At 43.3% G+C, this 26,137-nt stretch overlaps 1 protein-coding gene across 1 annotated transcript; it reads right to left on the bottom strand.

Annotated features, from left to right (window-relative positions):
- Positions 1 to 1,239: 1,239 nt before the first annotated feature.
- On the bottom strand, positions 1,240 to 24,693 carry LOC307075346 (cyclin-T2-like). Its single transcript, XM_079735907.1, has 10 exons — positions 24,599 to 24,693; positions 23,296 to 23,541; positions 22,641 to 22,722; positions 22,427 to 22,555; positions 22,091 to 22,151; positions 21,219 to 21,281; positions 20,756 to 20,801; positions 18,208 to 18,371; positions 6,025 to 6,095; positions 1,240 to 3,512 (listed from the first exon to the last, which is right to left on the bottom strand). The coding sequence occupies exons 2-10, from the start codon at positions 23,451 to 23,453 to the stop codon at positions 2,367 to 2,369; spliced, it is 1,920 nt and encodes a 639-aa protein (XP_079592033.1). The 5' UTR covers positions 23,454 to 23,541; positions 24,599 to 24,693; the 3' UTR covers positions 1,240 to 2,366.
- Between the last annotated feature and the right edge of the window lie 1,444 nt (positions 24,694 to 26,137).

Genomic DNA, 26,137 nt, shown 5'->3' on the forward strand with positions numbered 1-26,137 from the left:
AATTAGAATCATAAGAGCGTCATGAGGTGTCGTTCAAGAGAACTTTCCAACGTCACGAAAATGTTTTCCCCATAATTTCCAAGGATGTGAACGCACCATTAAGTTCAGATGTTAACACCCAAATGGTCTGTCAGTCAACGGGTTGATCCATTCTTATCTTATAGGGGTGTTAGAAACATTACAGCATAAATCTAGCAATCTATCTTTCCTGTCCAAATATGCTTGGATGAATTCCTTCCCGTCTCCCCTGCTAGTCTAATACACTCCCTAAATATGCGGGGTTCAGAAGAGAAAAAGTTCTGCAGTGCCATCAACAGGTTTCTTTCATTGACTGTGTTAAAATGCTGCTTATTCTACACATACAACAGTATATCAAAATACATGCCAAGGGCGGGGCTATCCGCTTCCTCCCAATCATTACTTGGGTTGGGTTACTGCCGTTAACAAAAAAACAATCACAGACCGCCTACACCCTCTAGGTTGAGCTATTTGCAGGGTTTGATAGCTGGGTTAGATGGGCCCCCAGGCCTGATGGTATGTAGGAGATCTGTTGGACTGATAAACGTCATTTGGTGCCAATACCAGCCCCTCAATGGCTCTTTGATCAAATCCTTAAAATGTGACATATACCAACAGGTGTGAGTGTAATTATCCGAAATTTCTGCCTCTTCTGACATCACAAGTGTGCGTGTCCAACTAGATGTATGACTGATAGATGAGCAACATTTGCTACAGTCCATTGGGTAGGCTGGTAGACTGATCTAACCAGCACACATCTAGGTGGCCACACCGACTTGTGGTGTCAGAAAAGGCAGGTTTTCAAAACGGTTTGTAACATCAACCCTCTGCTCAGTCAACAGTGTGGGTCAGAGACAGGCCTTCGGCAGGGAGGGGGATGAAACGAGACAAAACCATATCACACAGTTTAGCTATTAATCCATTTCTGGCCACGGTAGTGGGGGTTAAATTTAGACTTCTGTCCACGGAGGTCAGGGGTTAAGGTTAGGAGCTGGAGATGGAAGGGTGGGGATAGATGGGGTTAAGACAGGTCTTGGTTAAGCTGCCCATGTTGACGAACATACCAAGAACATTTCAGATGGGACGCAATCACCCCATCACAGTCTTAGAGGTGGGTGTGTGAGCCTACCGGAATATATCAAAATGAACACATGAACAATGTGAAGATAAGGCCAGTATGGAGGAAGTAAATGACAGGAACAAGGGGGCTGTTGTGTAAAAATCACCTTTATTTGGGCTCCCAATACACAAACCAAGGATATGTTTTACCAATACAGAGTCTGCGTTAAACTTCAAAATACACTGAATGGAAGGAGTCTTGGGGACTGACAAGCTAACATCATTAACTCGGTACTACAGTCCTATGTACACAATCTGGTTCTGAAGAATGCTTCTGCTTTTCTGTTGGTTAATAAGACATTAATCATACGATTGACAAAAGTACAACCACAAGGCTTTTTTTTTTCATACGTATTAAAGCCAAGGTTTTGTTTCGGTGCATTTTCACAGCAGAAAAGACGTCAAACTCCATATTTGTTAAGCTCTGACACTAGGTAGGAGCATTGAGAGGCAAAAGGGGTCGAAACCCCATCCGGTCAGAACCCTTGGTTCACTTGTGTTGCGACGGTTAAAACGGCCTTGTGCGCACGTGCTCTTAGAAGAGCAGAACGCCTGTCGGGCCTTATTCCGAACTCTGTCGACAATTAAAAAACAAAAAGAAAAACCTAAAACAGGATACATCTCCACAAAAAGGTACTTAAACCAAGAGAGAGGAAGGTTCTTATATCAAAAACGTTTTTTCCAAGACCTGAGTTTTTTTTCTTTTTAAAGTTGAATAAATGTCTAAACATACAAAAATGTACATACATTAATGTCAATGGCAGAGCGGTCAGACATGGCTGTGAAACACACCGGCTCCGTCTTCCCTTTGTGATCCAAAACATGCTCATCATTTAAAACATAAATAAGACGGCTTGCAATAAAATTCATAATTCAAGGGTTTTCTTTAACCCAATCACAGAACCCCAAAAAGCAAGTCAAGATATTTTTTTGTTGCCAGCTAGTAGAACACCGCTTAATGCATATATATTTTGTCCATTTTTTCGTGACTGCGTTTTACGTGGTTCATTTCATGAGTGTGCAGACGAGGACTGATGATACAGAGATTCAGATAACTTAAAAATAAACAGGAAATAAATCTTTCATTTTTCTTTAAAATTCTATTAAAAGCGTGTTTGTGTGTAATACCTCTTCTGTTTCAGATCTAGACGACATTCCGGACACTCTCTGCGCCGACCCCCCCCTCCCAATCCCCTTTCCAACAAAGACGGAAAAGGGCGAGGGGGGGCTCATAAGTTCATCCCCTGGGCACTTAGTAAGGAGTCCAGCATGTCAAAGGTGTCTTTGTAGTCCGTATGCTGGCCATTGGCGTTGAGCACGCCGTTGGAGCCGTCGTGGCCCCCTGGGGCCCGTGGGCCCCCGTCCGCTGCGTAGTGGGCAGGGCCCAGGGACCCCCCCTTGGAGCTGCGTCCGCTCTTGCTCGAGTGGTGGTGGTGGTGGTGGTGATGGTGGTTGTTGTTGCCATGGGCGCCTGCCTCCGGGTGCGCCCGTTTACGGGACGAGGCAGAGGAGCCGCCCTCGTGCCCACTGCCGGGGTTTCTGAGGGTTAAGGCCGGAGCGTCGGCAGCACCACCCCGGCCCGCCGCTCCCAGGGAGTAGGCATGGGAGTGCGAGCCGTGCTTGGGGTGGCGGTGGCCCGAGTGGTCCTTGTGCTTGTCCTTGACCGGCGCAGCCACAACGGCAGTGGCGCCCGGCTCAGAAACCATGTGCCGCTCTGATGACACCTTGATGCGCATCTTGAGCTCCTCGCCGCTGCCGCCCACGCCGTTCTCAGCAAAGGCAGATGACGACGGAGGAGGCCCCGGGGCTAGGCGGGACTTCTTGGAGCTGGACTTCTCCCGCCGGCCCTCACCCGCCTGCGCTGAGCCCTGTGGCTGAGAGCGTTTTTTGTGGTGGTGGGAGGAGTGGGCGGGGGGCGGGGGGTACAGGTCGGCGCCCAGCTCCTCCGTGCGCCCGTTCTGCATGGCCAGCTCGGCGGCTGCGTGCTTTTCGCGGTACTTGTCCAGAGTCAGGACCTTCTGGGGGCGGGCGAAGGGCGGCGTGTTGACGGCCAGCGGGGGGTTCTTCCCCCCGGAGGAGCTGCCGGGCCCTGCCACGGGGGCACCTCCGACCAGGGCCCCTGCCTTGTGTTCATGCTTGTAGTCTGAGGGGAAGGGCTCGTAACCGCAGGCCTTGGGCGGGTCGTCCATGGGCTGATAGGGGCCAAAAGGGCCCCCCATGGCGTCCAGGGAGGTCATGTCGCAGGGGTCAGAGGAGGAGGTGGAGGGGAAGAAGGAGCCGGCGACTGCCGACAGGCTGTCCAGCGACGATGTCCCAAGGAAGGCACTCTCCACCGAGCCGCCCTCCGTCTTTGGCTTCTTGGCAGCTTGCGTGGCCTGAGACAGAGATGGAAGAAAAACGATTCATTCTGACTCCCCTCACCAAATGGCAGAATTTTAGTGCAACAGCAAACAGCTATGAAAAGAAAATATAAATTTGTTCAGTGGTTTATTAAACACAACTGGTGTGCTGGAGTTGGCTACATGGCTCATTAACATCTGCAGTCCCTGGGAAGAAAAATACTATAAACATTAAAATGTACAAAACATTCATTTAAATGATAAAAAGGTGGATATATATATATATATTTTTTTATAATGGGGAAGAAATAACTGAAACATGATAAACTCAGAGTTGTCAAAGTTCGTAAACATAGAAACAGCACGTAAGCAGGTCTCAAAAAATACCTCATTGGTGACCAAGGGAGCTATAACTCGCAATCCAACCAATACGATCAGCCCCCTTATTCAATCAATCACATACACTTCAAATGGGCCCATGGACTTGATACTTTCCGTGCTCGCTCATTAGACTTGCTAGCATAAGCATGCTTACACAGGTATTATTCAGAGATTCTTGAGTTGAATTTACTACCCTTTTTAATACCTTCGCAATATTTTTTAATACCAGCACGACTTCAAGCTGCTGACGCAAAAACTGGCCGAGAGAGAGAGACTGTGTAGAGTAAGGTGTATGTTTGAGCTCTACCATAGGAGTTGGATTAATCAAGATGTCCCAACGGGCCTTGGTCGTTTTTAATCAATATGTCACAAAGTAGAAATTGCATAACAATTAGAAGACAGGCTGGACATTTGAATGAACAGCTACCTATTCAAATATATAAATATTTTTTTAACAATTCATTCAAAATTAATTCAATTAGGGCCTTGAAAAATAAAGAAGAAACTAGATTATAATAACGTGCAACGTTACACTGTAATAACAATATTTAACGAGGTAATTATAACTTAACTTCAACACTGGACACAAAAACTGGCCAACACAGAGAGCCAGAGAAAGAGCCAGAGGTCTCTCTCTCTCTCTCTCTCAAGTTGTCACATGAAAAACTAGTTACATTACTGCATTTACGTGTCACTTAGTTTTTGAGACACCTCGGCAATACGGAGGTGTCTAGCTTCGCCCAGAAGGGTATTATTTCCGATGATGACTGGCGACGTTCTATACATTATTACACGGCTCCTTGCCAAAACGACACAATATCTTCAACGGTGTGTCTTTTTACAATTACCACTTGTAGTGTTGATCAGCAGAGAAATAATCCGCCAAAGACGTTGACGTCGCTCAGCAACCGGACACACTGGGGTGGATAAGTTACCGGACTACTTGCGGAGTAATAAGAAAGATGTGAATCAGGCAAAAAAAAAAAAAAATTTTGTTGACAGCGGTCAAGTTCGGTGTGCATAAAAGTACAGACGGACCAATTGCGAACTACTGCAGCTGCTGCGCCCATCTCTCTAAGTTAAAAAGTAGCCCCACCCCAAACCAATCAGAATAAGTGTATACATGTTGATTATAGCGGACTACACCACCTCTTCTTTTCCACACGGAATTCTATTCCGATCAGAGAATTGTATTCCGATTGAGGCGTATATATGGTCATTTTTTATTCCAATTGAGCTGTTCTTCCACTTCTAATCGGATCAAAAGCGTCCATGTAAACGCGGCTGTCTACGGTCTCACGTTTACGTCAAAATCCATACCGTGCCGCAAATTCACACCGTGGTACTTTCTATACGTTTATACCGTACAAGTCTTTCAATATGGATTGCTCCAGCAAGAGGTCCGAAAATTGGCATTTCCCCATCATTGTCTTTTAAATAACTTTGAACAGAAGAGAAGGTATATCCAGTTTGTTTCAGCACACGCACCACGTGACATCATTGATATCGCTCAGGTCCAACTCGCAACATAAAAATAAATCCACGCAAGTTTTAGTAATTTTAGGAGATAGGCCTGCATGTAAATTACAAATTGAAAAACTCATAGGCCTAGTTGGAAATTGAATACCTGGTCAGATGACTTTTATTACTTTTAAATGGCCTTAATTTGGGCTAATTTCATTTACTACCTTTTAATACCTTTAACAACCCTGCGGAAACCCTGTTACAGAATATGGCACATATGACAAAATGCTTATCAATGAAAATCCACAAGTCTCCGCATATGCGGCATTGGCAGAATTATTCAGAGAAATAGTGGGAAAATGGCCACAAATTGTTGACGGAAAACTGACAATGAAAAAATGAATTGGCCTGTACAGCCACCGAGCTTGCATGCAATGTCTTGTTATGTTGCAGTTTTAATACTTCATGAGACTTTATTGTGGAATGCACTGGGGCTTTCAGTAATGTAGAATCTGTGATCACACCAAAAAAGCTTTTTGCTTTACTAGCATAGTTTTGCTTCCCTCTATTGTCAGTTTAGCAGCTATTCAAGCTACTAGCCTTTTCTAGCTTCCCTCTAGTAGCATTGGTTAGCTCTTAATCGATTAATACTACCCTTGCTCAGCTTCCATTCCCCCACTTCTATCCCCGGATCGTGACTTACCCTCCAGTTACGTATTCTCTTCAGCCTGCTGGGCGTCTTCTCCAAGATCTGGAGGAACTCATGAGTCAGCTCTGCAAAACAACAGGAACATACTGTGAGATTAAGTTACCACGGTAGCAATTGAAGGCATCACCTCAATTCGCCTTATTCGCATAGCGGCCATCTTGGTTGCTTTTCTGCGGGGGAACTGATGTTGAATTCCACATTCAAGTCAAAAGGCCCTCAGGGAAGCCGTGTTTAATTAAATTAAGAGCCTGTTCTCATATCAGAAAACATCCTGGTACATGGCAACCGATGTCAGTGGTGGAGGATGAAGGATTTAAAAAGCTCAGTTTTCTTGAGCCAGATTACACAATGCCCTGCAGGAAAGCAGTTACTTCTAGGGTAATAAAGCTTTACCAAGATTGCTCGGCCAAAATTAAACGCCTGCTCGACCAAACCATGACAACCGACTGCTGGACATCCCTGACCACGACATCTTATATGACAGTAACCTGTCACTATATAGACCAAGAGTGGCAAATGCAGGCCCATGCATTGGCCACACAAAATATGGAAGAGAGGCACACAGCAGAAAATCTGCAAATGGAGTTGGAAACGGTGGTGGCGGAGTGGAAGGTCAGTGGACGGGTAAGTGCGTGCGTGCACGACAACACTGCAAATATTGTAAAGGCCAACCACGCCTGTGATTGGGAGTCGGTCTGTTGCTTTGCGCACACGCTCCAACTGGCTATTAATGACGGGTTCAAGGCTGCCCAGATCCTGGAGTGCATGATCGGAGCGTGCAGCATACTGGTTGCTCAATTTCATCACAGCACAACTGCTACGCAAGCACTCGCTGTGAAGCAAAAGCAGATGTCCGTCAAAGAACATGCACTTATACAGTGCTGCAAGACCGGATGGAATTCGATATATGGAATGTTTGAGCGGCTGACAGAGCAATGGTGGGCTGTCTGCGCTGTGCTGTTAGACCGCTCTGTCACCAAACCCGCGGATGCGCACAACCTTGAGTTAAAAGATGAGTACTAGAGACTCATGGAGGAGATGCAGCCTGTCCTGAAAGTATTGGCGATGGCCACAACAGCGACCTGCGTTGAGGAGGCGGTCTTAATTTCAGTGGTCTACCAGAGGGTGTGCAGCCTGAGGAATGAACATTTGCAGCCATCGGGTGGTAATGACAAAGTCGCGACTTTTGTGAACACTGCGAGAATCACTGGCAAAAGGTTCCTCCCATGGGACACTATGACTGCATCAAAGCCTGCTGTTGTGGCTGCAGTCCTCGACCCCCGACACAAGAAGCTCAGGTTTCTGTCACCTGACATGCAAGCTGCGGCAAAGACCCACATGGAGGCGGTTTTTGAAGATGAAAAGGACAAGGAAAGGGCAAGTCGAAAAGAACAGCTGGATGAGGAGAGTGGGTACGATGTTACAGCTCCAAAACAACCAAAGAAAAGCAGTGCCATGGCCTTCCTCTTAGGTGTGCCATATGAGGAAGAGGAGCACCCGAGTCAGAGTTAGAGAGGTATCTCTATCCCCCTGCATGTCACCTGGACAGACCCCCTTGCATGGTGAAAAACCAATGAACAGAAATATCCCGTAATGTCCAGGCTTGCCAAAAGCTTTCTGAGCATTCCAGGTACTTCCGTGCCGTCAGAGTTTTCTCCGTTGCAAGCCTACTGGTGTCAAAGCAACGCTCTCGGCTTCTTCCCGACAACGTGAATATGCTGTTATTTGTTTTTCAGACCATGCAACGATAACGAAAAGACACGCTGAGAGAATCAGCATCATTCAACTACCGGCACACTCCATCTTTTGTGTGTGTGTGTTTGGTTTAAACCAACAATTCAGTCTAATGCAGTCCTGTAGTTAATTATTATTTTAAAAATGTTTACATTTCTGACTAATATTTTTCCAAGGCTGCAGTTTGTGGCGCCGCTGTTAATTTTCTGCGTGTGTTAAAATTACCGCAGGCATAGGCCTATGCAGTCCTGTAGTAGGCCAATTTTATCCTCTGTTAAGGAGAACCCAAGTTATTATTATCATTTTGTTTAAAATTGTGGACTCACTTTTTTCCAAGGCTGCAATTTGTGTTGCCGCTGTAAAAATATATATTTTGTGTGTAGGGACGTTAGTTAAAAATACCTCAGTCTAATGCAATCGTGTAGAAGGCCTATATTTATCCTCTGTTAAGGTGAACCTAAGTTATTATTTATTTTGTTTAAAATATGTTATCAACTTTTTCAAGGCTGCCGTTTTCGTCGCTGCTGTTGAGTTGTTCTGTATATGACACGGAGAAATGTTTCCGTTAGACATGTTGATATTATCAGTGCATAATAAACTGGTATTGAAAAATCCTTTGTTTCTTGTCCCTTAAAAATAGAGATTTCATTCTCATCGTTAGTTATCATAGCCTTGTTATATGCCTATATAGTCCTAAAATAAATACTTACAGGTAGGCCTATTTATTTTTACAAATTCTATGGCAAGTTTTCTGTGTGACTTATTTAGGCTAACCTACTTTATAAAGCATAATTGTATATGTCTGGCATTTGAGTGGCGGCAGTGATGCAGAGGAATCTTTCTGAAAAGCGGCTGCACCCTCCATTGGTCGTATAGCGCGACTTCGGCCCACTTTAAAAAAAACAAAAAACAGCTAACCGTGTAGACAAATAAAAAGGGGTTGTATAACCGTTTACAAATTTCACAACCCTGGCATTAGTGTATATCAGGGATGCTAATCCTGAATTTTCCTTCTGCTGAGACTCCATTGATCAACAGACCTAACCATATCACAGGCTGAAACTAGCCTAACTAGAGGCAAAAGACTATCAAGAATGAACTTCACTTTTCCTACTGAGAACCAAAGATGATGTCTTAGTTGTTTTTGTCAAAGTTTTGCTTCATCGCATAAAACCACCATAAACGGGTAATATATTGTCTGGGCACCATTTTGAAAATAAACAGTTTACAAATCATTTTTTAGTATCCAAGAGGGTTTCAGAGGAAATAAATCCATTGCCTTCCATCAGAATAAAATTTCCATCACCATCTAGTGGCTGTATGGTGCCACTGCGATTGTTTGGCTTGGTGTAATTTCATTCTATTCGCCAAAACCTTTCAATAGAGGGACCAAATGTTAACATTATACAATGGGTTCCCAATATATCGAACGGTTTGGCTATCAAGATTAGTGTCAATTTTGCATTGGATACACGTTTATATTTGGAGATTTCACCTAACCCTACCTCTAGTAAAAATCTGTATCTTTGATATACTTCTCTATTGACATCAATGTGCAGTACAATAATAACATGTTGTGCTATTACCCTATAATAGTACTGCCGGGCTACCAACTGGTACTGGGTCAATATGTAGTACAATATGTTGTGGCCCTATTCATACTTTGCACGTGACGTCACAACGACTGGCTGGCGGGCAAGAACAACGTTCTCTATCAACTTAGTAACCTAATTAAGGATCTGCCAGGACAGGGTTTATACAGAAATTCTTAAAGGGGACATCTCATACCACCAGGTGTGAGTGTGATTAGCCATTACAAGCAGGTTTGAAAATGTGCAGCATTGTGACATCACAGGTTGGCGTGTCCATCTATCCGTCACACATCTAGAAGGACACGCCCACCTGTGATGTCACAATGCTGCACATTTTGAAAACGGCTTGTAATGGCTAATCACACTCACACCTGGTGGTATGAGATGTCCCCTTTAAGATGAATTTACTACCTTCTAATACCTTTTTTAATACCTTCACCATATTTTTTAATACCAGCACGACTTCCAGAGGTGTCTTGCTTCGCCCTGAAGGGTATTATTTTCAATAATGACCGGTGACGTTCTATACATTATTACATGGCTCCTTGCCAAAACAGCAGAGAAATAATCCGCCAAAGACGTTGACGTTGCTTAGAAGTCGGACACGCTGGGGTTGATAAGTTACCGGACTACTTACGGAGTGACAAGAAAGACGTGAATCAGGCAAAAAAATCCACTTTCCTTGACAGTGGTCAAGTTCGGTATGCATAAAAGTACCGACTGACCAATTACAAAATACTGCAGCTGCTGATGCCATCTCTCTAAGTTATAAAGGTAGCCGCACCCACCCCAAACCAATCGGAATAAGTATGTATGTCGATTATAGCGGACTACACCACCTCTTCTATTCCGCATGGAATTATATTCCAATCAGAGAATTGTATTACGATTGAGCCGTATATATGATCATTTTTTATTCCGATTGAGCTGTTCTTCCACTTCTAATCGGATCAGAAGTGTCCATGTAAACACGGCTGTCTACCGGTCACACCAGTCTCACGGTAACGTCAAAAAGCATAGCGCAAATTCACACCAGTGTACTTTCTATAGAGGGATAATCAGTCTCCGTCACTCCCCGCTCTACGAGCATGTCAAATGCAGAAAGAGATGAGAGCGACAACAGCCGCAATCATGTCTTGTTGTGCGGTTGGTTGCACAAACCGTTTTATTAAGACTGATTATCGCATTTATTCTACTTCTTGCTTGCCAACATAATAAAACAATTCAAATACTTTAATAATTATGCTTTTTCTTATTCGTATTGCATGCTTATTAAATGTATACTCTGTTTGAGGTCATCTCCCTCTAAAAGTAGTCCCCTTTAATTACGATCGATCAAACATGTTTTTGACACCTCAAAGGGCATTATCCCGCTTATACCATGGTCACTGGCCAAAGAAAAGAAATTAAGACCATTCATTTATATTATCATGCGTTTTACAATCCAAATATAAAGTTTTTCACATAAATAGCACGGACCTTAGCTACGACTTGGCAATGGGAGGTATTTTAGTTAGCTGAGCTATGAGCCAGAGAGCTAACGTCATGGATTGTACATATTTATAATTCGTCCTAGCTTTTATACCACAGATACTCTAGGGTCTATAACATATAACCGCATTGTCTGATTAGTTTAATTCATTTTTTACCAGCTCCCATTTACCAGCTCTCGTTTTGAAGAATAATCACCACGCCATTAGTTTCAATGGGAAACGCGACGGTCTATACTTTCAACATAAAGTGTACATATTTATAATTTGAAATTCGTCCCAGCCTTTATACCATAGATACTATAGGTCTATAGCATATAACCGCGTTTTCTGATTACAATTTAATGTAACAGTAAGCTGACATCGCTAATTAACACCGCAACTGCAAATTAACCACACAGATAACCATGGCAACCGGTCAAACAGATGTTCATTTTGCGATCATTCTGCGCACATCCGCCATGTTGATAAACAAATAATCCCTCAACTCATAGGCCTTGTTGGAAATGTAATACCTCGTCAGATGACGTTTATTACTTTTTAATGGCCTTAATTTGGGCTAATTTCATTTACTACCTTTTAATACCTGTAACAACTCCGCGGAAACCCTGCAGGACGCCAGTTTTACCATAAGAAAAAAAGTTGGTATTTTGAGGTGAAAACGATATGCCAGAAAGTTGCTGTGCGATTGGAAGCATTAACTGCCGAGGAGTGAAGCCGGGGTTATGTTTTTACCGGAACCCACCTGAAAAGGAGAAAAACTGTATTATTGTCTGTAAGATTAGAATTTGCCGTAAGTAATAGGTATTGTTTAATTGAGCATTAGAATAACGATTATTTCAAAATGAAAATAACCCTCCCTCTGCTGTCACGCGGATAGCCCGTGTTGCCAGATTGGGCGGGAAATCTGCCCAAAATGGCAACACTGGCGGAGTCGTCACTAAACGTTCCTAAGCAGTTTTATTTCATAGTGCAGCAAAAAGCTCCGCTGCGCTGGAACTACGCTGGAACTCAGAAATGCTTGAGAAAATGTAACTTGTGTGGACGCTACCGCTTTACTTGGTCAATAAAAGAGCTACTTAAAAGTTATTTGATTGAGGAAAAAAGCTATTTGTAGATCGATTTGCCGGTAGCTAGATAGTACTCACTCAACTTCGCTTTAATTATGAAGATATTCCCATTTTTCACCTCCCATATGACAACATTGTTAATCCAGCCACTCTTGAAAAAAAGTTAGCGATCTGTACTTTTGTAGGCTTTCATTTTTTGTGCGGTATAAGGTGACGGATTCTCTATAAGATAAATGTAAATATCTCCAAACTCCACGTCTGGTCGAGACGTTGCCAACTTCAAAGCAATGAACACATCAGCGGGTGCTGTGTATGGATCACAAGTTTCGAAGATGTTTATCTTTTCTTGATATCTAATTTGAACATTTATGGTCTAAATAGTTGAGTGATTGTAGGATTGGAAATCTGCAAGGCTGCAATACCCCTGGCTGGCCGCTGTTCATCGCCATTTTGTCGGCGTCTGTTGCCCTCCAGGTAGCCATTGCAGTCACGTGACTGCAAAGTATGAATAGTGCACAGTAAGTGGAACACCCATCCATGAACATCCTTACTGTACCGACAGCGATATGTTGTTTCACCTTATGAAAAATGTACTTATTGTAAGTTTTTTTGAATAAAAGGAACTGCAAAATGCTCTAAATGTTAATTTATAGTATTACTACTAGGCTTAGGGCTGGGCGATAAACCGATTTTATCGATTAACTCGAGTGTGTAGCTCACGTCGACTTGTTTAAATGAAAATCGGTTTTCTCTTCAACATCCGTAACGCTTTCCTCTCAGCTCCTGTAGTTTGGAATGGGCTCACCCCTCCCCCCGCACATCTGTTATTTGGAATTGGTTCGCGTGGTCAGATTTAGACCAGACAACACCCCGTTGCAAAGTCGGTTTGAAGTCTGTTGCTAGCAAAGGCAGCAGTATGACGAATTTACTGCAGCACCTCAGGCAAAAAAATCCCGCCGAAAGGGAGAAATGTTGCGTACAGCGAAATGAGAGATCGCGGCACCACAAGCACAGCCACTAAAATACAGACCACCGTCACAAACCTTTGCCAACTGCACCCCATATGAAAAGAATTTGACCTGCTGGAAAGCCATAACTGATGCGATCGCTATGTATATAGCAAAGGATATGGTCCCAATTTATATGGTGGAAAAGCCAGGCTTCATCAATATGCTAAAAGTTTTGAACCCCATGTATGTGCTACAACACCCCAACTATATAATAGCACGAGACAACGGATCACAAAGGAGTTGGAGGAGGTGTCGTTTTATTCTGCCACCACAGATTTATGGTAAAGTCGGACGATGCAACCATACATGAGTCTTACTGTGCACTTTATCAACAACGATTGGACTCTGCGAAGTGTCTGCCTTCAAACGGCGTACTTTCCAGAGGACCACACAGGTGGAATAATAGCCCAGGGGCTAAGAGATGCACTAAACTCATGGAAACTTGCCGAAGGCCGACTCATTTGCTTGACTACTGATAGCGGCAGCAACATGATCAAAGCTCTGAAGGACAATGCGTGGCCCAACCTCCAGTGCTTTGGACACCGATTGCACAATGCCATCAGTAAGTCTAATTAATGGCTATGAATCAAGTGATATTTTTTCCATTCTCAAGACAATTAATGCATCATGTAATTAATACATTATATCAGGCCAATATTTTGACGAAATGTGTATTTAAATCTTGAAATTCCCTCGGGATTTATCTATCTAATCATAATGTTATACATGCTCTGTGCCCTTTGTGCATGTACATTCATATTTTGCAGAAATTGTAGCAAGACAAGTTTGTGAATGTAGTGGTATCACTAAAATGTGATTTGATATATGTATTCTTAATTTACTACGGAGAATGGTGTGAAGGACCCACGGATAGTTCGTGCTATCGGGGTATGCAAAAAGGCTGTCTCTGCCTTTTCTTACAGCTGGAAAAAAAGAAGAGACATGACTGAAGTACAGGCAGAGCTTGGTATACCCACTCATCAGCTGATAACTGAGTCCCCGACCAGATGGGGTTAACGCCAAAGAATGATAAGAGAGATTTCTCGAACAAGAGAAGGCTCTAGTCTGTGTCCTGGGTTCGGACAAGAAAAGTCGCCATCTTGTGCCCACTTGGCAAGATCTGGAGTTGATAAATAAAGCAGTAAAATCCCTCCAAGAATTCACTGATGCACTCTCCGGGGAGTCTTATGTCAGTGTTTCCTACATTAAACCAGTGCTCTACATCTGTTCCAAACCAGTCTCCTACAGCCAGAGGAGGAAGACACAGAGCTCACGAAAACAATAAAAGGAAATATCATGCAGTACCTTGACAACAAATACAGCGACCCTGTCAAAGATCTTAACTAAGATCTAAAATCTTGGACATGTGCTCACTGGTTGACCCAAGGTTCCGCACAACCGACATTGACCCAGACAATGTCGAACAGGTCAAAAAAAGAGCTGTTGCTGAGCTGATGTCTCCTGCCAAATCGATTGATATCAGAAATCTGATTTTTTTGTGAAAAAAATCAGGGATTTTTTTTTAGGGCATATCGCCCAGCCCTAACTAGGCTACCAACTGATATTGCATTTGGTTGGATTCACTGCAAAAAAACAACATCTATTTGAGGCCGTAATAAAATCTTCCTCTTACCGTATTCTAGCTTTCTTCTCTCACCAGGTAGATAGTCGATTTTTAAGCACAACAATCTCAGGCTTTCTTTTGGCACCGAGATTACATATAACAGACCTTGAAGTTGTAGAGATATACTCCATTTATTTTCGGTTTGTTATTTTTAGTCATCACTGATTAACCTGCTGATTAAAGGTAATGGCAAAAAAAAGTTCTTAAGTTTACAACTGAAGTTTAAGTGATGTTATAATGTTAGTATACAAAACTAATATACTTGATACTTCCATTGTTCGAATATTTGGGGCCAGCCCCAAATATTCCACAAAAGTAAAATCAGTCAAAGAAAAATTTCCCTATAGTATATGGATTTCACATTACGCCAATTCTAAGGTTGGGTGCCGAACTCTGTACTTTTATGTGTACAGACCGAATAAGTCAGTCCATCTGAGTACCTAATCAAGTTACATAAACCGGCGCCAAATTTCAGTATTTCAAAAGGCTGAGAAGGCATCTGGTTTGTGAGAGTAGGCTAAAGTATACATTGAGAAAGAGGGAGCACACCACTATGTCCAACTGGTTCAAGAGGTGCGTTCCAACACATCAGCACAGTGGCCAGTCCAAAGTGGTCACAAGTGTGGTTGGAAACCTTTTTCCACAACTGGACACATTCAACTCTGGCTGCACTTGTTGCAATACGATATGCGACAATGGCAAAAACACTGGGAAACACGCCTAAGCAGAGTCAACACAAAATATCAATAGGCCAAGGAGTGGTTTGATAGCCCACAGCTAACGTAAGCATGCGTGGCACCAGTGGCGGGGAAGTTGGTTCCTCAGTGGACGACGAACATGAGGCATCAACGGAGAAGTTGGCTCCAAAGTGGGTGACGAATATGAGACAACAATTGCGACATCTTCAGATAATTAAGAAGCTGATTGGAGGCAATAAGTTTCCACCAAAAGTACCCGGAACCTAATTCCCTAAAAGTACTTCAAGAAAGTAATGGCGAGTTTCCACAGAGCAGTTCGCTATGGTTAGGTGCAGTACGGTTAGGTACGGTTCACGTTTTCCACTGCCAAAAGTGGACGGGGTCCCAAAATGAAATACCCGCAAGGTATTTCTGGGCAATGCCGAAAGCTTAGTTTATTGAAGAAAATGTTGCGCAAAAGTTTAGCATACTCCTTGGACGTCCACATTTTCGCTTTGTTTAATGTGTCGCATTCTTCTTTTTCATTGAATGTATTAGAAGGCTACACTGTGACGGTCTGCTATAATGTCACGATGCTTGCGTAGCTGCCGAGGATATTGCCGTCCGGCTTAAATCCCGCCCTACCATAAGGGTACTGTCGCAGCACCTAGCCGTGAGGCACCTAATCGTACCTAACCGCACCTCACCTCACCGAAGTTTCCTTCGGCCCATTCAACCGTGGTCAAAAGAACAGCGGCAATTAGACAAATTAGGGTAATTTTAGATCAGGCACATAACGAATAAAAGAACAACAAATTTAGAGAAAATAATACAACAACCGGCTGCCACAAGAGTTACAACCTAGAAAGTACCATTACAAGAAATAACTCCTCTGCAACCCAACTGCCAAACAAATACAGTCTTTCAACCTGACAGCATCAAAACACCAAACATGCAATGAGCAGCAAAGAGCATTCCTACGCCATGAGAAGCACCAATTTACTTTGAAGCCATTAAAAACAAACATTTCGTTGAAATTTCACGATTCTTCATTGATTAATAGTGTCACCTAGGGGTGTAACGGTACACAAAAGTCACGGTTCGGTGCCTGCCTTGGTTTTTAAGTCACGGTACAGGACGGTACGGTTCATAGTTAAGGGGAAAATTTAAAAAAACTGCTTGTTTGGCAACAACGGAGAATGGCCGTAGATCAGCAGCAATGAAAACACCAATAGACTTGGTTATGGCATTTGCCCATTCTGAATTCCCAGACAGGTTGTTGAAATAGTGACGTGAGCTGGGTTTGCACAGCTCATTTTTCTTTCACAGCAACGGTGATAGTAACACCTGGAAGGTGCCTTTTCAAATGTGTGTCCATGTTAAAGTACTGTACGTAGACATGGAGAGCCCTCTCTGTAGCCGGAGAGCCTGTCGGAGAGCCCTCTCTGTAGCTTACGTGCGCATCCAATATTCTTTAACTATCCGTCAACGCAAAAGAGACGGCAAGGGCTGTGATTGGTCCTCTAAAAAAAAAAAATCAATCTCGGGAATCATTTCTCCGGTTTGACTTTACACCTTATTTACTTCTTACATTGTTTACTTTGCACATTGAGGACCAATAATACACAAAATAAGATTTGAAAAGCGTTGAAATTTTATTTACAACACTGCTTACATGGTTTGTAGTCAACATTTAAGATCGATCAGGCGGCAAATTACATTGCGTATCCGACATCCCGATGGAGAACTGCAAATGTTTGAGGGGTCTCCATTGCTACGGAGTCGGAGTAGTATACTTTGGCTAAACGGTCCGGTGGGAACTCCGACTTCAAGTTTTAAATTCCGCATCGCAAAACAAGCCTTTACATTCGCCACATTTACGCACCGCGGTCCACCTCTTTAACCACCCAGAAGTGCATATACCATGACGGTTCGGTACAAATACGTGTATCGTTACACCCCTAGTGTCACAGTATGATGTCTTATGTTATGGTGCTTACACTCAGACCCACACACTACTTAACTATATCTTATGTTATGGTGCTTACACACTGACCAACACACTATTAAACCATACCTTCAGACCATGTCTTATATTATGGTGCTTACACACTGACCTGGGAGGTATATCAATATTTTCCAGACGATATATACGAGTCACTATCGTCAAGATCGATAGTTCATTTGCGTTGAAAGTACAGCGCATTTGCCCCAAATAACAGCCGTTATTCTGTCCTACACCCAAATCAAGGATTGAGTTTGCAATCAGCAAGGCAGGTTATGGAGCACAGCGACGCAGGCAGGCTGGAAATGAAAGCACAGCGGCGCCACCGATGTAGAATGACGAGTTGGAGCGCGGTAAGAGAAACTATGTTATTGCGTCAACAAATATCGATAAATATCTTACATCGACATTCTGCCTGGAAATATAGAGATATGACTTTTGGTCCATATCGCCCAGCACCTACACTGACCAACACGGCCCCTTTTTTTCATGTACACGGTAACTGTTTTTTTTATTAATTAATGATCTTTTATAGTAAGTATAGAAAGTATGGACCATCGCGATTCCCATTAAAATAATGGCGCTCTGATTTTTTTTGTTTACTTATTTTTCCTAAACGGTTATGATTTACTAACCAGTTACACGTGTACCCGTGCACACCCCTACCTCAGACCATTTCTTATGTTATGGTGCTTACACACTGACCAACACACTAGGTACCATACCTTCAGAGAATATCTTATGTTATGGTGCTTAAACACTGACCAACACACCACTAAACCATATCCTCAGCAGAAACACCAAACTTTAGCATGTGGTTCAAAGAAGATTCGACATGTTTGCAAACAAAAACGTAATCGGACAACAGCCGACACCGACCACTAGTCTGGCACACAGGCCTGATGTTGCCATTTGTTTGGGCCATGTCAGAGCCAACCATTACGTCAGCAAGGTGTTTAAGGAGGAAGGCCTAACCATCAAGCAGCTGCAGCGTCACCGTTCGGTCCAGGTACTCCCACCAGTGCTTCCCGTCCATGGACACTGGGATTTCCCAGTTGGACCATTTGCATGCCAAGTGTATGCACACACACGCGATCACCGTGGGCTTGTGCTGGAGGCAGAAGGTGGTGAGGTGCAGGCTGCAGAGGGGGAGGAAGGAGGAGGAAGGGGTAGAGTCAGACAGGGAGAAAAAGGAGGAGAAAGTCATGGTAAGACCAAGCCCCAACCACAGCGAGATATACCAGCATCCAATGCGGAAGTGACAAACATTGCAGTAGCACCGGGTGGCCACTACGAGGTGGTACCAAAAGGGAGCAACTCTTCGTTGACTCACATGTTAAACAGGCCGTCTTCACAGTCTTATTAAACCTATTTACAGCCTGGTCCAAAAAAACATTCCATTCAGTATGTTTAGTTCATATCGCCATGACAACACTGAGGGGGGTGAATTTATTTTTAGGAGGCTAGTTTTTATTTTATTGGAGGTTAAAATGTATGAATAATTAGGGGCGCGGCCTCTTGAGTGACAGCTAGCCGCTGACTCTCACTCTCTGTACGTCACCTAGATGGGCGTATCTACCGCCCCACATCAATGGGGGGCGGGAGATCAATGCCCTTTTTTGGTTAAAGGAAATGAGGCGGAGTCAAACTATGACGAGTCAAACTAAGATGGCGACGCGCATAAACCAAGAGAATTAGATGCAGTTGGAATAACTGAGGTCTGCCAGGATGCTACATCCATTTTATATACTATCTATGGGTAAGACGAGAGGCTAGAGGTGGGGGAAGATGAGTCAGAGCATCTGTCAGAATTGGGTGGTGTATACATGAAACGTGATGAGACAGTAGGCAGTAAGACAGAAACTACGTTTAGTTTCAGATGTGGGCTCAATTTTGTTTTTCCAATTTACTTCATCAATTTGTTTGCTGAAAAAATGTCCACCAGCTATATTAAGTGTGGTTAAATAAGAGTTGGCCAACCTTGAAAAGGATTTTAACAAAAGTTGTGAAGATAAGACAATTGGAAAATATGTTGTTTATACACACACACACCACCCTTACCTTATGAAACGGGTACATTTGGGAAATGCACATATAAGATTTACTGGTCTGAGTGACTTTTCAGGAATGTTAAATTCACCTATGGCATCAAAGGCACAGAAATTAATTTTTTTGGGTGGTTTGAAGGTTTTTCGCAATGAGCGAATTCAAATTCCTGTCCTATGCAAGTGTGCTTTATAAAAGTCAAATATATGATTTCCTCAATATCCGTTACATGTACATTTATTTGTGCCTTACTGAAACTAAGTGTTTCTCAACTCCCATTTCAATAAATGCATGCCGTTTTACAAAAACCAGAACATTCTAAAAACTAGCATACATTTAGCAGTTGAACATCCAACTATAACTGATTTAAATGCATCATGGCACCAACTTGATACGTCGCCAATACAACATGCTCTTGTTTTAATTTAAGTGCCATCATTAGACAACTCGAGAGTAAACTACAATATTTAATTCAAATAATTCATCTGAAGTCCCGAAACCTTGCAGTGATTCTGTCAGAAACGGTGAGGCTTGAGAAAGACTTGTGGTTCAGTAGTACAAGCGATGAGGTTAACTTTGTCGCTACGTATTATTAGTTGAAATCTGCAAAATAATTCCCAAACTACATTGCAAATCAATGGTGGGACCAAACTAATTGATTGTGAAATGAGGCCATGGTAGTTGAAGTACTGAGATTTTTGTTAAAGCTCATTCCAAAATTCCTTTATATTCAGTGACTTAGTTTTCTAGAAAACAGTTGGGTTTTAGAAAATTCCTAAATTTTACTGTGGTGTGATTGAATGAAAATTGCCCAATCGGCCAGACCAGACACATCTAAGAAAACCATAATTTCCACACCAATAAATAAAATAAAATGATGTTGAGCTTCTGCCTGTCAACTTCTAGATTATCCTTTCCGGTTAGTGTATATTTACAATTACATAATATAGTTTAAAGCTGTGTATATATTATAGAAGTAAAAGGCGCAGCCTAATTTGCAGTATAGTTTGGGGGTTCATATTTTGCTCTAGAAAAAAAAAGCAAAGCAAATTGATTAATATTATTTTGTTAAAAAGACACACGTTACTCATACTTACCAGGGGAATCTCTAAGTTTACATCTTTTCAATCTTTAGTGGCAATCTATGTTCAGGCTACCAATGTGTTATTGCTTTTTGCTTTAGACAAGGAGACCATGGCGATTTAGAGCACCACTACACTCCACAATGTGCATTCAACCCCTATGTGCCAACACAGATGCCCCTGCACAATACACCGCACACAGCGGCCTGGGCCTGGTACACCACACCCCCACCCCCAGCCACCCGGCCCAGGGTATGCCTCGCCGGGGGTCGCAGGGGGAGAGTGGGTTCCAAAGGCCCGGCCGCTTCCGGGGCGTGTGACACAGGGAGGGGGACCCTGCAGTACAGGAAGCTATAGTGTGCCATCACAGTGCAATAAGGGGACAGGATAACCACCTGTTGGTAGCCATGAAATAGGAAGTCTGAGCCAAATCCTTGCTTGCTGTGGATAGGAAGAGAAAGACAGGAAGGGGGTCAGACTTTAGCAAAGCGACGTCAAAAGAACAATTCTTGGAATATGTTAAGAGTCACATACAGCATACAACATATACAGCTTAACCTTAAACAAATGGCTGTCCACCCAAGAGAGCAATGACACATGGTTGTTCAATTGAGTAGTTCATTTCTGGCACGATGTTACCAAACAAAGGGTTGGTTCATGCTACAAAATTTGAGACGGTCCTTTTTCAACTTATATGCCAACTTCATGTCCCTTCGTATCCAACAGGTTGTTACAGAAGGACTACATCATTATACATTTCTTCTCTTGAACAAAATGCAAACAGAAATGAACTCTTGACCAAAAAGCGATGGTAACAATAATAATGTTACAAGGCGTCAGAGAGAAGGAAGTGTATACCTCGCACTAGCTGGGAACACCTCACAACATCCGTGTGTGGATGTTCAACTGTTATTTCAAAACCTGGAAAGATTCAACAAAGCTGTTCAGCCATTTAGCACGCGCAACCGCCCACGTACACGAGTACAGGGAAGGGTTGGAATTAAATATACACATGACATGCTAGCCCAGGTACACCCTAACCCTCCACATGTAAGGGAGAAGGGGAGGACGCTCTCGTCATTATCCCTTCAAGTGTGTTTACATGGACATAAGCAAGACAGACAGCACTAGATAATGATAAGTGTTTTTACACGGGACACTAATCTGGTTCCCCTTAAGATCTGGTTCATTGTTGCCTCATCGGCAAACAATTAAGAGACTTCATATCAAATGCTTCCCTACCACCTCTTTAAACAAAAGTGGAAGATTCGTGGGTTAAAAATAAATGTACAGCACTACGGCCATGTTTCATACAAGTGGTATCCTCATCTCTTTTAAACGCTGCTATTGCACATCTTGTTGGATTAGGTGATTTAAATCTTAACTATCCCCTTCTGGGGTGGACGCATGGTAAGAAAAGGGAATCAAGCTTGGTGCAGCCTGGTTTGGCAAGCCCTACTATAGGATTCTCATGAAACCATGTTTTTAATTTACATGATGTCCGTCAGATCAGTTGGTGTTAAAAGGTTGTGTAATTCAGTAGCCATGTAAACACATTTATTGAGGGAGAAATAACTGCTGCCTTCTTCAATTCCAAAACAATTCATTTGTGAAAAATATGCAATAGATATATGAGGATAATCATTGATACTTCCCCCTGGAGTAATGGCTCAACTACTGCAGATCACAGAAGGGTGCAAACATCGTTCAATGGTTACAAGACCACTTACCCAGTGTTTGCAGCACTATAGTTTCTAGCAACACAAGCTCCTGGGCTTGCTGGTGATAGGCCTAAAAGTTGATCAGATATGCAGGATCAGCCTCAATATATTTCATCAACAACACACAAACTGCCATGGTTCTCAACTTGGGAACAAGTCCTCAACAAGTGACTGAATGTAAAACAAAAACGTGTGGGGGGGGATGTAGGTATGTGGGTTTGTGTGTGGGGGGGCGGGGGGTGTGCGTGTTCTGTGTGTGTGTGTTTACACATTTAGCCTTGGAGACTGAGTTAATGTTAAGTATATATGAAGGAGGAGCAGCTGGTGGACTGGTGGTGGACTCACATTGCCCTTAGTGTCCAGCGGGGGTTCCTGGGGGTTCACGCACGCATGTGCTACTTTAATGACATGTTCAAGTTTCCTTGGCTGCTCCTCGACTTTAGCAGCGAGGAACAGCGTGGTCTGGGAGATGATCTGGGGAGAGACGAGCCGACCATCGCGTTAGTCCATCTCAAAAGGTATCAGAATACGCGAGAACAACTAATGAGGCAATACTTACATTTCTATGGAACTTGGTGAACGAATGGATCATATAAAACCTATGCATGTAAACGATCGCAGTGTTGATGATCAACTGGGAGCTGTGGGGGAGGTTAAGGCATGATAATGACAAGATCGTAGCACAGTTAAGAAACCCAACGCCGCGGACAGCCATGAAGTGCTCATCTGAAGGTCTGCTAACCAAATCTGCGTCAGTAACTCCTTCAAATCGACGGATCAAAATCTTACTCTAGCCTTTTTCCACACACACAATTACGTTTAACAAGCCCAGACGTTCATACATTCGTCGAATCCATCCATCGGCGTTACAATAGTCAAAGGACAAAACAAAAGCCGGCTAACAGAGGCAGGCCGCTAGTCCTCACGGCTACACGGTCACTCACATACGGCTAAATCCACATCCTTAGCCACCGAATAGTGGTTATAAAACATACAATCAAACACGACAACGGTGTACACACATAGTGTGGTGCTAAACAAGCTATCAGATATACATTAGAGGCACAGCGACTCATTTCTTCCGAGTGAGCCGAGAAGAAAAGAGCAGCGCGGCCCGCGGTGATTAGCTAGCTAGCATGCTAGGTGGAAGCTAACTCCGGAGGGTCGCGTGATTAGCATGCTAGGCTAAAAGCTAACTTCGGCTGGGGGGATACACGTTGAGTCTCTGGCCCATGTCTTGGATGAGGTTAGCGGCCTGCTGCCGGTAGGAGAGCTCCCGGTCGGACTCGACTCCGCATCGTCGGGACGGGGTGCTTTCGAGCTGCTCCCGGGAAAAGAGCCATTTCGACGAGGGTCCCCGGTGCACCGACATTACAACGCTCCCACATCAAGACCCGACGACGGAGACGGTGGCTGCGGTGGCGGAGGAGACGGGACCCAGCGACGGGGCGGCGGAAGCTCTGTTGGTTCCAACGCATGCGTGTTTGAGCGGGTGGGTTTCTGGCGAACAGCGCCCCACGTGGCGGCGGACAGATTTTCGTGATTTTCGGTAATATTATCTCAGTGTGATATTATTTTAGTCAGTCTCAGAATTAATTAATTACACATGCATTTTTCATGCGTTGTAGGCAATTTCAGTGGATATTGATTGTTATTGTGTATATATTTTTTATTAATTTTGTTATTGTATTGTATTCTTTGAAACGTTTATATACTTTGAAACGTTTTCAAATTACAAATCACGTAGCCTACACAATAGGGTTGGGCGCGCAAAGCCGCATCGGGCTTTAAAAAGTTATTCCTCCTTGTATCGCAAATGCTTCGGAGCTACAAAGCATCGAAGACCAAACAGTAATATCTGGTGGTTAGAAAACCTGATGGCGGCTGTTAATTCAACATTTCCGGACGAAGCCAAATGTCTCTGACCCGACACTTTGGGATTAACAGAAGACAAGTGTTTTGATCCCATGTGAATAAAAAACTATTACCTGTATGTTTTATTCAAACCTTGTTTGTCAGTGCTGCGAAATTTGATTGAACGCACTGCATCCAGAAAATAAAATGAATCTACCGTAGCCGGTGTGTTGCGATCCTTGAATAAACATTATACTGTTGATGTTGACTCACCAGTGTTTCCGAATACAATAATTAATATAATGACATTATATTATATTAAATAATATATTGTAGTATAGTTCTTCCACTGACAACAGACTTGAAGTTGGAGGCGTGGTATCGTAGCAGACTATCAGCAGACGTCCGTGGTTTGATTCCCACATGTCATGCACATCGTTAGGCGATGCTCTATTATTGCAGTTACAACGATCAGTGCGGGTCGTATTAAAGACTATTAGCAATAAACTCAAACTTTTCCGATACTCGTGAGCGCTTTCTTGGATTATCCATCACAGGCTGTTTTGACTCGAGGCAATAGGAAAACTCGAAGCTATATCGATGTAACTGGAAATGACAACACTTTATCAAACCAGTGAAGGGTTACGGGAATGACAAAAGTACCGGCGCCCCTGTGTTATGGTGTGATCCAGATGCCTCATGGTGTGTTCCTCAATCCTCGGACGCCAGACTTCCGAGTCGAAAGTCGAAGATCTCCCAGCTTTCTTGCGCCATTTCTCAGAGGCACGCCCCCTTATTGCCCTCATCTTTCGGAAATCTGAGAGTAGACCAGGGGCCTCTACGAAAAGTAAAATCTCCTAACCTTTATGCCTCCTTTCCTTAACCTTTGTGGAAAACGTCATCGGGTCAAGAAGACGTTTTCCACAAAGGTTACATAGGAAAACATAGGAAAGATACATAGGAAAAGACAGCATTGTTTAAAATGAATTCGACTCCACTCTTCCTAACCGACGTCATTGCGCGGCAGCGGGTATTGCTGACCTCTAGCGTCTCTAGTGTGAAACTACAATTTTCCGAAGATTGACTAAAACAAGCGCTCTTTGATCCATGCGTTCTTGTCGTATTGATTTCAATCAGGTTATCGCCAACAGTGAGAATGATTTAGGTCGGACTTGGCCAACGGGAATATTTTAGGCCACTTGAATTTCATTTCACATGTGAAAAAAAGAGGCTAAACTTATTTTGATGTTGAAATTAACTGCCCCCAGTAGTCTTTCTTAAATGTGAAGTTGGCATTTTCTTTTCTTATGATGCATTTTATGTGCTTACTAACCAGCAATAAATGAATTCATTTATATTCAAATAATTATGTTTCTGGAATTGGTATCCATTATTATCAATTGTATTTTCTTCTCTTCTCTTCTTCTGCTTTACCGCGTCTCTCATGCGTCTTCGCGTAGAGTCTGTAAACTTTGTCGGTGGCATGTTGCTTTAAATATTGCAGCCGTAAAGGATTATGGGATACCACTATCTCCTTTCCTTTTGCAAAGGAAGCTCAGGAGTAACCCATGCCAAAGGAAGGTTAAAGGTCCCATGGCATGCTACTTTATGGATGCTTTAATATAGATATTAGTAGCCCCCAAACACAGTATTTGAAGACGTTCCCGAAATTCAGCCGTGGTGCAGAATTACAGCCACTACGAGCCAGTCACACATTGAGCTTTCCCCAAATGCGCCGTTTCGGTGTTTATAGCTTTAATGCAAATGAGGAGGAGAGAGGCGGGTCAAGGAGGAGGGTGGGGGTGTGGCCCTGAGCAGCTTGCAGCCACGGTACCATGCGCTCTGTTTACAGTGGATGTATCACAATGGCGGTACATCCACAGCCTTTAGTCCTGTTCTGTAAATATTCTAGAACACACAGGAGTCCTGGAGATCTATATCTAAATAACATCATATCATACATAGATATCTATATCATATAATATTATCACGGCCAAAAGCTGTGTGAGCCACCAGACGATATTATGAATCTCAAACGACCGCATCGGGTTCTCCGACGTCTCTGGTTCTTCCACGTCCACATCAATCTGAAGTAGACTGAACCACGACATGGAGGAGAAAGCTGCCAAGGGACCACCGCCTCGGCATTGGTCAGCGCTTAGGCACCACCGCCCTCTGCAGCGCCGAGGCGGTGGTCCCTCG

The sequence above is a fragment of the Pollachius pollachius genome, assembly GCF_949987615.1.
Source record: "Pollachius pollachius genome assembly, chromosome: 4".
NCBI lineage: Eukaryota > Metazoa > Chordata > Actinopteri > Gadiformes > Gadidae > Pollachius > Pollachius pollachius.